The 13,503-nt window shown below is 34.6% G+C and overlaps 1 protein-coding gene across 2 annotated transcripts in view; it reads right to left on the bottom strand.

Moving 5' to 3' along the window:
* The window catches only part of LOC123553019 (RING finger protein 17-like), a 108,742-nt gene extending 95,626 nt beyond the window's left edge, over positions 1-13,116 (bottom strand). The window contains exons 1-2 of one of the 2 annotated variants that reach the window (XM_053541765.1): positions 12,976-13,116; positions 1,134-1,252 (exon numbers count right to left, since the gene is read on the bottom strand). In XM_053541765.1, coding sequence (XP_053397740.1) covers positions 1,134-1,252; positions 12,976-13,027 — 171 coding nt within the window. In that variant the 5' untranslated portion in view covers positions 13,028-13,116. The remainder of the gene's footprint in view (positions 1-1,133; positions 1,253-12,975) is intronic. The other variant, XM_053541766.1, reaches the window with a different exon arrangement.
* Between the last annotated feature and the right edge of the window lie 387 nt (positions 13,117-13,503).

Consider the following 13,503-nt stretch of genomic DNA (forward strand, 5'->3'; position numbering starts at 1 on the left):
TCACCCTAAAATCGTTAGGGGTCATCTACTCTGCATGACCAATCATTCTATGAAGTTTCATCATTCTGGGTCAAGTGGTTCTCAAGTTACTGACCGGAAATGGTTTTCAATGTTCAGGCCCCTGTGACCTTGACCTTTCACAGAGTGACCCAAAAGTTGTTAGGGGTCATCTACTCTGCATGAGCAATCATCCTATTAAGTTTCAACATTCTGGGTCAAGTGGTTCTCAAGTTACTGACCGGAAATGGTTTTCAACGTTCAGGCCCCTGTGACCTTGACCTTTAATGGAGTGACCCCAAAATCAATAGGGGTCATCTACTTTGCATGTACAATCATCCTATGAAGTTTCAACATTCTGGGTCAAGTGGTTCTCTAGTTATTGATCGGAAATGGTTTTGCATGTTCAGGCCCCTGTGACCTTGACCTTTGATGGAGTGACCCCAAAATCAATAGGGGTCATCTACTCTTCATGACCAATCATCCTATGAAGTTTCAACATTCTGGGTCAAGTGGTTTTCTAGTTATTGATCGTAAATGGTTTTCAATGTTCATGCCCCTGTGACCTTGACCTTTGACTGAGTGACCCAAAATCAATAGGGGTCATCTACTCTTCATGACCAATCATCCTATGAAGTTTCAACATTCTGGGTCAAGTGGTTCTCTAGTTATTGATCGGAAATGGTTTTCAATGTTCAGGCCCCTGTGACCTTGACCTTTGACGGAGTGACCCCAAAAACAATAGGGGTCGTCTACTACAGCAGCCCTACAACCCTATGAAGTTTGAAGGTTCTAGGTCAAATGGTTCTCCAGTTATTGCTCGGAAATGAAGTGTGACGTACGGACGGACGGACAGGGCAAAAACAATATGTCTCCTGGGGGAGACATAATAACCTTTTTATTACATACCCATCTACACGTATTGATATTATGTAAATATCATAAATATGTTCAATAGCCTGAATAGTATTGACAATACTGAACTAAATAGAAAAAAATAGTGCAACAACACACACGGAATTACGTCACGCACCCGGTATGAAATTCAGGCGTCAGTGTATGGAAAAATATTGACGTTTCCGGTACCAGTGTAACTTAACGGGGAATAGAAACGAGTATGTAATAAGTGTTAATACCTTGCATGATGGACATATGATGCTTGTTTTTTTCTCCCTTGCCAATTGCAGCAGACATGACTCACAGAATGTATGGCCACAGTTCAATACCAGAGGTCTCTTGTGTAATCGTCCACTGTCTGAAAGATGTAAATTATCGCTCTCAGAATAAGGCCTATTTCAAGGTTTTCAATTTTGCATATATACAATTTTTGACAGACAGAAATGTTGACAGTGGTCACTTTAAATTTATCACATCTCTTTAGCAGATTTTATGTTATTTTAAAAATCATCTTCACCTTGTTTATCTTAACAAGAGGGCCATGATGGCCCTATATCGCTCACCTGAACAAATTTCTTTGCTAAAGCTTCAGAAACAACAAGAAGGCCATGATGGCCCTGAATCGTTCACCTGAGTTTAGTTGCTTGCTTTACTAGTTATCAGAAGTTCTGATTACTAGTATTTAACACTGTTATCATCATGTATTCATAGTAACTTGTACAAATTGAAATCTCTGTGAAACTAACAGGGAGTTTGTCTACACCTACATCTTTCGCCCTACTGTCGATTTCCGACTATCACTGGGCGTTTTGTAATGTATTCCCATTTTATCAATTTTACTACATGTAACTTTGAAATGCATAAACACTGTCCTGCAAAAAGAAAAGAAGTGTGATGACTGGTTTTCTTGCTTTGAAATGCCTTCATAATAATCTTTAAATCTGCAAAGTACATAAAGTATGAAATTATTCTGAACAGTTTATCAAATCTAAGTGTACATCCTTCAATCTGACAATGCCATACATATACATGAATTACATAGATGCTTGCATTACATAAAAATAGATTCGTGGCATAATTATATGACTGAAATGATTGGACCACCAAATTTTTCTCTGGCATGATCAAGTAGTTACTGGTCCAGGTGGCCACCAAGCTGAAAATGTTAGTCTTCCTCCCCATTTAATAATGTTTATGCATATTACTTGTGACAATATCTTATAATTATACTTCACATAAAGGCTATAAATATTTTATATATAACAAAAATGACTGTGCACCAGCCTTCTGCTGTACCGGTGACGTAGTCCAAATAAACGGACGTTTCGGGACAACGTGATAACTTTTGACTGTCTCCATCACGTCCAAACTTATTCTGCATATTTCTGTTAGAAAATCCCCAACTGAAATCCGTTGGGAACGTTTTCTGGTACATGTACAAAGTTTTTGTAATGATTACATCTTTGAAAATGAATTTATGTTGACATTAAAGCATAAACTTGCCCCGCTGACATTTTATGAACGTATATTTTGTGTTTTGTTTCTGCAGTTTAGTGAAATCGGCAGTCTGTTGTTTATTGAAATCGTTGTCAGGGTAGATATCTCCTCGCAACTGTCACATCATATTTTCAAAGATTTAAGTCTCTTATTTAAAATTATGAATTAAATTCAACCCATTTTGAAGTTTTTACATGAATATTAATGATTAATTTATTAAAGCAAGTTATGAGCAGTATATTATGACTTTTTAAAATTTTTTAATGTCTTCGTTTTCCTAACAGTAAAATGCAGATACGGGTAAGGCTTCAGGGGTCCTGAAATATTTTCAGAGTCTATACTTGTCCACGGACAAGTTGGGCCCACAAATCCACTTGTCCGTACCTAAGAAGAACTTGTCCGTACTTTTTAGTTTAAAAAGGAAAGGATCAGCATTATCATTACTAAATAAACAAATAATACAAACATACACTTCTGTTGACTTCTATTTTAACTTATATAAAGTTTTTATGTTATGACTAGAACCATCCTTTTGAAAATATGTTATAACTAGCAAGCTAAGTGACTAGAACATCCACTTGAAAATATGTTATGACTAGCAAGTTTAGTGAGTAGAGAATAATTAAGAACACTTGAACACATGCCATTGACAAAAATAATCTCAGTACATGTATGTATGCCTAGAATTTCTACCCTGGTCCCATTACATTCAATGAATACTGCACTGGTCTTTCAGGGGTCCTGAAATAAGCTGTCCGAGTTGTTAAATGTCAAAACAATCGACTCGAAAAATTAAGCCACAAATTTTGGCTACTAAACTTTTTTACATAGCGTCAACCTAGCTAATCGTTTTTCTGAAAATCAAAAATGAAAGTAGATAACGGGAATCCCCAGACAGGCACTCATTTTCAACTTCACGGTTTAATTTTCCAATAATGATCATTAAATGTAGTAAACCAGTCCACGTGTCTATAAATGGCTGCATACATTTTTGTTTTGATAAATTTAAGGGTCATAAATGATCACAAATAGATTAGATATTGCCTTTAGGCATGCGGAAATAACAGATGTCGCCGATTAGTTTCATTTTCATAAAATATTTACCACGGAAATTTTACTTGTCCCCGGACAAGCCAGCTTCTAAAAACTGCTTGTCCGGACCGAGGAATCCACGAATCGGACAACTCGGACAGCTTATTTCAGGACCCCTGGGCTTAGAGGGATGAAAACTATAAAATATCAGATCATAAAATAAGTCATCCCGATAAGCCAAATGAGTAAGGCTACCGTGACGGTTCACTAGCGACTGCTGTTAATACCACAGTCACACATACGGCGCGGATAGCTATGTTTAGCTACAGATAGAAACGTAGTAATCCATACCGATTGGTACGGGTTACTACTTTAAGGTACGGCTCAGGTATGGATCGATATGGATTACTATGTTTCTATCCGTGGCTAGACGTAACTATCCGTGCCGTATGTGTGACTGGGGTATTAGAAAACTAAAAGTTGTTGCTGTATGTCCAGGGTTTTCCCAGACGCAGGTTTTCTGCATCCCTGACGTGCTTTTACTGCTTTGAACTCAAAATTTTTAGCACCTCTGCATCCACTGGACCCGTAAAATAGGTCACGAAACTCCTTTACGTTGAAACCTCCTTTGTGCCTTTTAATACAGTTTTCAGTAATTTATGCGATCAGAATTGTTATTGTGATCCAAATTGTCGCGGCGCTTGCGCGAATATAATACTGCTAGGGCTAGACAGTAACTTTTTTCCAGTTGTGGTCCGAAGGACCGGCAGCTTTTGCAAACTGATGGTCCGACAGAATTTCAGGTGGTCCTACCTAGATTGATGGCGTTTTTTTTAAAGTTAACACAATCAGTAACATATGAGACCCACTCTTCTTTCATGGAGTACTTTTTACAAACACTGCAAAACATGTGATTTTTATATTATTATTTTGATAAACATCTGCCATTTAATTATTAAAAATAATTTTGAAAATCAAATTTTAAAGTAAAGACGTCAATAACGATGATTTTTTCAGCAATTCATATTTTAAGTGGGTGGGGTTTGGTGCCTCTTCTCGAAAAATGCTTCAAATAAGAGCTTTTTTTGCAACAGTTGTCATTTTTTCTTAAATACAGACTTTTTATTGACTTTTAATTAAGATTGTACTAGAAAATCTCGTTAAAAATGTCCGAAAATCACGGCCGTGAAAACGGGTGACAAATATGGAAAACGAAAGTAACATTAAATTCTTGATAAAATACGGGTTATAATTTTTTTTTTCATTATACCTATTGAATACTTATAATTTCTGCTGATTAAAAGCATTTTTGTTTGTTTTTGCCCAAACAAAGCCTCGGTAATGATAATAAATTAAATAAAATGCTAAAGATCGTAATGGCCGATCGGCTTATATAAACGTGTCAAGCACATTTATAAAATAAATGAATTTCGTTATCTAATTTGTTGTTCAGTAATAATCGGCAATACAGCAGAAGCTGTATACCGCTAATTAACAAGTTGTATAAACACGATAATAGGCTACTTTTCGCATTGTTTATCAATTATCTTTTAACTTTTTGATCAATAAACACTTTTGATATAAATGACGGGCACTAAATACAAACCGCGAGATGACAACGTGTCATATGTCAGTAGCTAATTAATATACGACGCTCCGTCTACTGCCATACTTCCGCTTATGGCGGCAAACAATATTTAAATTCACTGGGATTTGATTGGCACAGGGGCAGAACTTTCGAACTCAGACGAATCAAAGAAAATTTCCGCGGGTCACGCCGACACATGGGGCATTTTCTGTGCGAGTCAGATACGAGTTTTTCTCGATTTTCGCGGGTCAAAATCCGGAACCTCGGGTCTACCGAACGCTGGATACTGTACTGATACCTCAATAGTTCATAAATGAATACTTCAAGCAGATAGATAAGTTACCGTGTTCCGTTCCCGGGTTTTAGTACCAGCGTTACATCAGGGCATTCCAAATTTCAAGAAAAATATCCATGGGGAAAACCAAATTCTATTTTTAAACTGCAGTACTGTGAACAATTCAATGTTTATTAATTTATTTTAAAAATGATTGCTTGTAGTGATGGGCCTATTAGCGGATATAATCGACTGACGGCTAGAAAAGTCCAACCGATTCCGATAATCGATTATGTTTTCTCAGAGTCCATAGCGGGTACGAATCTACACGGGTATGAACGAAGGTTTCCGAAGGGAAATACGGTGCGTGAGAATTTATGTTTACCTAGAAATATCCGAAATATGGACTACCTGCATATACAACGGATAAAACAGAAGTATGCCGACAATCAAACGTTAGTATTTCGTTTCAGTTATCCAATGAAAATGATTTAACATCTTACAGTTAGGCACAGCTGATAACATGGCGGCGTCCATAGCGTCAATAAAAGTGGGGCAAAATAAATTAGAGAAACTTTGATAAATTTTCGTATTTTACAATGGTATGCCCGAGGGAATTTATCTGTTGAAACTGGACACTAATGCCGTCAAATTTCCGTGTCCATGATGTAATTTCAATGGAAAGAACTTTGGTGTTTTTATGCAGTTGCAGTTGTCATCGAGTTGTCATGGTTTTTTTTCTGCCGAAATTCCGTTTACCCAGTACCGCTGACCAGTGTACATAAAAATAATAATTGAAACAGATTAAACTCTGATTTTTATCTGATCATTTTTTTACCAAGCTTCATGACATTGTTATATGCCATAGCAACAAGTAGTTGGAACATGGTGCTACTCAGTAGTGTCAGGCTATGGTAACCATTGTATGAAAATATTTATATTACCGAAAAATAACTGAATTCATTTAATGATTTTCTACAATCACTATTTTTGTCAGCGAGAGAAAGACTGAAATATCTGTACTTCCTTCCTGTATGCTAGATATGTTACAGGTACAGGTATACCAGTCAACTGTCACAAATGACAGCTATGAGTCTATGATACATGTACACCAGATTGCAATTTATTGTTGTTTCCCTGTCTGCAACTAATTAGTCACTACTAAACAAGTTTCTGTTTACCAGGAACCAGCTTTAAAACATCTGATTAATGGTAGTTCTTTATTTTTCAAAAGAGCATATGAATTTTAAGTAAAACAGTCACTTTAAAGGCATGACTATCTGAATAAACAGGTATAAAAATAAATAACATTCAACCGATTATTTTTCCGATACATCGCATCGGTTTGCTAACTGATTCCAACCAATGTCCCATCACTACTTGCTTGTAATTTTCGGTGGTCCATCGGACCACACAGGTTCGAGAAGTTAGTGGTCCTCCCTGAAAAGCACTGGTCTCGGACCAGCGTTAGTGTCGAGCCCTGACTGCATAAATGAAAGCGTCTCTCGATGTATTCTAATCATGGCTTCCCAAACCGGCGAAGGTTGCCAAGTTTCTATTGCCAATATGTCATAGAGACAGCCTAGGTTTCTTTTTTACAGTCAGATCATTCTGCCATCTATTTATAGTGAATGTGATGAAATAATCTGATATTTTAGAAATCAATTGTATAAGATTTTAAAAATAACTTCATGGCATAAGTTTTATTTATTTATCGTTATTTTATTGAATAAAATCTGGTTAACAAAATTAAAAGATTTCAAGCACTACTCTGACAGATACCTTGTAGACTTTTGATAAAGATACACAGGGATATAAATTAACACTCATACCCTATTAGCCATCTGGGCTCCTTACAGACAAATTCTAGGGGCCCAGCCTAAAAGTTAGGGGCCCAGCTATTATTAGCGGAAAAATATGCTAACAGTGGTTTAGATCTACATACTTATTAATAAGTCTTGTAATTTGCTTCCTGCAAAAACAAATCAATTTCTTAAATACAGAACACTAACCAAACTCACACTGAAAGAGAAAAACTGTAATTAACCTTTAAACATAGGACACAGCCTCTCAAACACAGATGCATTTAATTTAAAGTTTGAATGATATTTACAACACTAGAGGATATATGGGTTGTTTATGGGCATTTGTGATAGCGGCTGCACGCTCATGGACATCTTAATTCTAGTATTTTATTACATTGTTGAGTTACAGGACTCGCAACCCGTCACGAATTATTACTTGTACAACAAGAGCTGTCGGAGGACAGCAACGCTCGACTATTTAACAGCCTTGTCGCTTGAATGAATAAGAAAGTCCAAAAAGGGGCATAATTTAGTAAAAAGTAAAATAGGGTTATGGAACCTGCATAGTGCTTATCAGCTCATGACAGTGGACAAGTGTATGAAGTTTCAATCCATTCCCATTAGTGGATACTGAGATACCAGCTTACATATAAGAATTTAACCCAAAAACTCCTAAGTTGAAAAAGGGGCATAATTTTGTAAAATGCAAAGTTGAGTTATTGACCCTTTGCACTGCAAGTCATATCATGACAGTGAACTAGTGTGTGAAGTTTCAATCCTTTCCCATTAGTGGATACTGAGAAACCAGCTTACATACAAAAACTTAACCAAAAATTTCTATGTTGAAAAAGGGGCATAATTTTGTAAAAAAGCAAAATAAAGTTATGGGACCTGCTTTGTGCATGTCAGATCATGACAGTAAACAAGTGTGTGAAGTTTCAATCCATTCCCATTAGTGAGTACTGAGATACCAGCTTACATACAAAACCTTAACCAAAAAATTCTAAGTCGAAAAAGGGGCATAATTTTGTAAAAAAGCAAAATAGAGTTATGGAACCTGTGCAATGTAAGTCAGTTTATCACAGTAAATAAGTGTGTGAAGTTTCAATCCATTCCCACAATTGGTTACTGAGATACCAGCTTACATACAAAACCTTAACCAAAAATTTCTAAGTCAAAAAAGGGGCATAATTTTGTAAAAAAGCAAAACAGAGTTATGGAACCTGTGCAATGTAAGTCAGTTTATCACAGTGAATAAGTGTGTGAAGTTTCAATCCATTCCCACAAGTGGTTGCTGAGATACCAGCTTACATACAAAAACTTAACCAAATCGGGACGCGGACGCGGACGCCGACGCATGGGCGAGTCCAATAGCTCTACTATTCTATGAATAGTCGAGCTAAAAAGTACAAACCATGTTGTGGTCGGTGTTTTAAGCAGCCACGGTCTGTTAACAGCCCATTTTTCATTAAAAGTCCTCTTAGGCCTTTAGGACATTTCATAATCCTGATAATATTTCCTTTTGTAGCCGTGACCGGCCGTTCTTAGCTCTCTTAACAGTCAGGAGTTAACTGTTTTAAGTTATGTAACCTATTTCAGTTACTTTTTCAAGCATTTTATAAACTGTATTAGCGGTCACACATTAAACCGGAATCCACCTAAAAACCGGAATACACTTTCTATAACCGGAATACACCTGTATTTTTTTAATTAAAGGTATTTTTGAAGATTTTTTGATATAATTCAATCATATATATCATAAATAATCAACATACCAAAGGAAAATACAATACGTTCACGCAAAACGATTTTATAAGAGATTGAAACTCGGCGACCGCGCGGGAAATTACCATAACCGAAATACTCCCGTATTTCTTCAACATATGCTATTTTTGAAGTGGTTTATGACTGAATTCAAAAATATATATCATAAATAATTAATTTCCAAAATAAAATTAAAATACTTTTGCGCATTACGTTTGAAAACCGGCGAAGGCACTGGAAATTTGCGTATTCGTAAATGAATTTCCATGCCCTAAAATTCTCTAATGTGACCCGTATTTTTAGGGTTTATGATAGAAATCAATCATATCTAAAATAAATAATTAATTTACAAAAATATACATGTACAAAGATGCATTTAAATCCGCAATGACATCGTATTGCTTTATTTAAAACCACATTTCTATTTACGTTCACGAGGTCACGTACGCTAACAGAAATCTGTTTGCCAAAAATCGTTTTACTCCATTTATTTAAATTGCTGCCGCTTTTTCATTATTTAAGATTTTTTTATTCTGTTCTTTGTACTTTCTGGTCAAAAGTCTGAATTTTATGGCCATAGTATGTACCATTTATTTACTTTTAGAAAGAAATAAGTAATTAAGATCGCGCTGTTTGAAGTTTTACAAATAATTATGTGAAAATTCGACCGTTTTTATAGAATTTTCCCTACATTAATGTCGATATCTTATTAAAATCGTTACAGAATTCAAACTGTATTACTTCTTTAGTGGTGTTGAAAACTTGAAGCGATAATATTAAAAAAAGGAATACACTACGCGCGTTTTTTGTACGTGTTGATTAACAAAATTAACGTCGAGCGATGTAAATTAGATATTACGATAGGTCGCACGTGCTCGTCGAATGGAAAATTACCGGCATGATGTTTTGTATCTTTACAATTCCCGGGTAAATTCCAGTCAATCCAAATAATAAGTTTGTTGACGTTCACGATGTAATTTCTGAATTTTGGTAAAGTTACGACGTAAAAACACTTCCTAAATTTCCGGAGTGAACTGGAATTAATAAAACTGATTTTAACAAAATAAGGAATTCTGTAAATGAAACACTGAAAAAGTATTTATAGGAAGACTATGTTGATACAGGAAAATGACTACGATACCCGAGACATTATGATCGAGACTTAGTGCATCCTGGAGAGAAGGAAGGAGGAATGAAAATGTTTAAATCTACAATACATCGCTGTTTTAGCAAAACATTGAATTAGTATTGACACGTTAAAGTACATGACTAATCAGAGGCACGTGTTTGTTACGCTGCATATATTCATAGGATCTTAATTGTGCTTTAGAAATAAGCGCAGTAAACGTTTTTATATTTATATATTAAACATAATATAATTCTTTTGAAAACTGATTTTTTGTAATTTATTTTCTTCTTAAATTATCAAATTAAACATGAAGAAATAATTCAATTAGTTCCAATTATAAACATACGGCCGGTTCTTTCTGATCAGCGCGGTTTATGCACTGACATGTGTTTTGTGTATAATTCATTTAAAAATTGAATATTGATATTTTTTCTTGATTAATTTTCTTTTTTATTTGTTAAACGAAATGCGAAATATGAAGAAACAATTAAATAATTTCCAATTATAAACATGTGACATGCTCTTTCCGATCATGTTAAAAATAAAATATTAAAACATTGTTATGTCCTTTCCGATCAGCGCGGTTTATGCCACTCGTATTTTGTCTATAATTCATTTAAAAATCAAAAAATGCTATTTTATCATTCATAGTTTATTTTCTTTTTTATTTGTTAAATGAAATATGAAGAAACAATTAAATAAGTTTCAATAATAAACATGTGACATGCCCTTTCCGATCATATTAAGCCCTTTCCAATCCGCGCGGTTTATGTCGGGACCCGTATTTTGTTTATGATTCATTTAAAATCGAATATTGATATTTTTTGTCTTAAATTATTTTCTTATTATTTGAAGAAACAATTAAATAAATTTTAATAATCAACATTCCGGTATCTAGTCATAGCGACATAAGCGTAAAACATTTCCGTAAGATCGTAAAGTTATAATCTCGTATACAGAATTAACTTTTAATAAACTTCTCTCAAATATTCATTCATATTTAATCTGATTGAATATGGTTCTAAAACTTACAAAAAATGATAAAAAGTGTTTATTTAAGAGAATACTAAAATAGAGTGCATTTATGTTATGGAAACTTCCCGTGCGCTCGCCAAATCCAAATCTCGTATAAAATCGTTTTGTGTTAAAGTATTTTATTTTCCTTTTGGAAACTTATTATTTATATTATACACGAATGATTTCTGCAATAAAACCCTACAAAAATACCATTTATTAATAAAATACGGGTGTATTTCGGTTATGGAAATTTCCTGCGCGGTCGCCGAACTTCATTCTCGTATAAAATCATTTTGCGTAAACGTATTTTATATTCCTTTCGTATGTTAATTATTTATGATATATATGATTGAATTATATCAAAAACCCTTCAAAAATACCTTTAACTTAAAAAATACAGGTGTATTCCGGTTATGTGAAGTGTATTCCGGTGTATTCCGGTTTTTAGGTGTATTCCGGTTTAATGTGTGACCCTGTATTAGTTATAAAATATAAGTTAACTCAGGTAAGTTATTCAAAAAAAGTCTTTTTGCTGCTCTCACAAAGTGATCAATACAGTGAAATAAGTAGCAATCTGTGGTTAATCAAATTCTCTTTTGGTCTGAGCATTAACTCAAATGGGTTATAAACTGCGATAACTTGAAACAGTTACACCCCTGACTGTTTAACAGCCTTCAATAAACCTCTACATTCTAGGGCTGTATTTCGATAGGTGCAGCCATTGTTAGTGACGGAGTAAATAATCCGCATATGCCGACTGGTCATAGTATATATATCGGTAATTTTAACTGGTCGATTTAAGTGACGTCATGCATATCAATAAGTCAGTCTCCGCAAACCCAGAAAATTGACATTAGGAAGATCCAAAGCCATTCACTGGCTGGGCGACTATCTTGGAAAATTGACTCGACCAGCTTTAGATCTGGTCGCACTGGGCGAGTGTTAATTTATGTCCCTGATACAGCATACTGGTGATGTAAAAATTTTAAGTACACCCACCTGAGTATGCCTACAATTGAAATACCAATATAAAAAGATAAGTAAATCAAAAAGATAGAAGTTCATTTGGTTTAGGGTATATTTTTATAGTAATAATGTCCATTTTCAAAATCAGTAATTTCTGGACCCCTAAAAATTATTAGGGACCCTTAAATTAGCAGCCATGGGACTCCCAAATAAAAAAACCCAAGGGAAAACCCTGTATGTCTATCTTTATCGAATGTTTTCCACTTCGCATATATATTTAAAACAAGGCAAATAGGCCTACGCGATATTGAAAATTTTATGCCTGTTTCTTGTCGATTCGAGCCTACACATCAATTCGAGCCCTTGTGTCTTAGTAAAATTCATTCTCAATTAGCATGTTCTTCCATCAGAAACTTGTGTCATTTACATTTTAAAATGCTTTGGAAAATATTAGTCATGAAACCACTGAAAAATTAAATAAATACCTGGTTTAATATTTTGCATAAAAAATTGCTTAATTCAAAAGGAAATTACACAGTGGATAATATTGGGAGCCCAAATTTCAAGTTAAAAGCAGCCTGAGCATATTTCGACTGTTGTATTAAATAAGTGAATAAGAATTCAATCTTGATAGAAAGTTGCTTGATGGAAATAGACTGTGCCAATGTAAACACTTATTGACCTACCAAACAAAGGGCTGGAATCGATGAGAAAGTTTTAAAATGATGTGGAGTTTGAACTCCTTCAGTCTTCTGCAAAGTAGTATCTTAAAAATAAAAGCATTGTAATTCTTAATGTCCATTGTTAAATGCAAATATTTTTGTAACAACAAACAAAAATTATTTAATTGAACAGGTCTACAAAAATATGCACACCCCTAAAAGATTTAAGGGGCTGGAATCAAGGAAAAAGTAGCTTTCTTGTCTAGAAGAATGATATCCGAACAGTACCGCATTTGATGTGTTACGATAATTTCTATGGAAAAACTGTCAATGACCGCAAATTATACCTTTTGCAATGAAATGGGCAGAACATTTAGGACAAGCTGGACACTTCTGCATATTTATTTTCAAACAGTACTAATCGAACGATATTTTATTTGGCGCCGAAATGCCAAAATTTGGCCGTGCACTTCAAAACAGAAACAACTTGAACGAAAAATAAATACGAGAAAGAGCGTAATGAACCCTAAGGTGCATAAACGTGATACTCGATACAATGTATAGACTCTTCCACGCGTTGAATACTACATATTAACTCTGTATTCGATAAGACAGATCAGTGTAACAGACTATACAATGTATTAATAGTTATTTGGTTAAAACAATATCAGAATTTTGTTTCTTTATATTGAAAATTAATTTTTGGTAAGAGTATATCATATTTTAAAAACATTTCACAACGAAATACACATTACACTGCTGTAAATGTCTCACACCCAGACCTGCATCATGCCTTGGTCATGGCCGCACAATTACCTAGTTCATGTAGTTGTAGAAATCAGACATAGTACAATTAGCGTACTTTATTTAATATA

This window comes from Mercenaria mercenaria, chromosome 4, assembly GCF_021730395.1.
Source record: "Mercenaria mercenaria strain notata chromosome 4, MADL_Memer_1, whole genome shotgun sequence".
Lineage (NCBI taxonomy): Eukaryota > Metazoa > Mollusca > Bivalvia > Venerida > Veneridae > Mercenaria > Mercenaria mercenaria.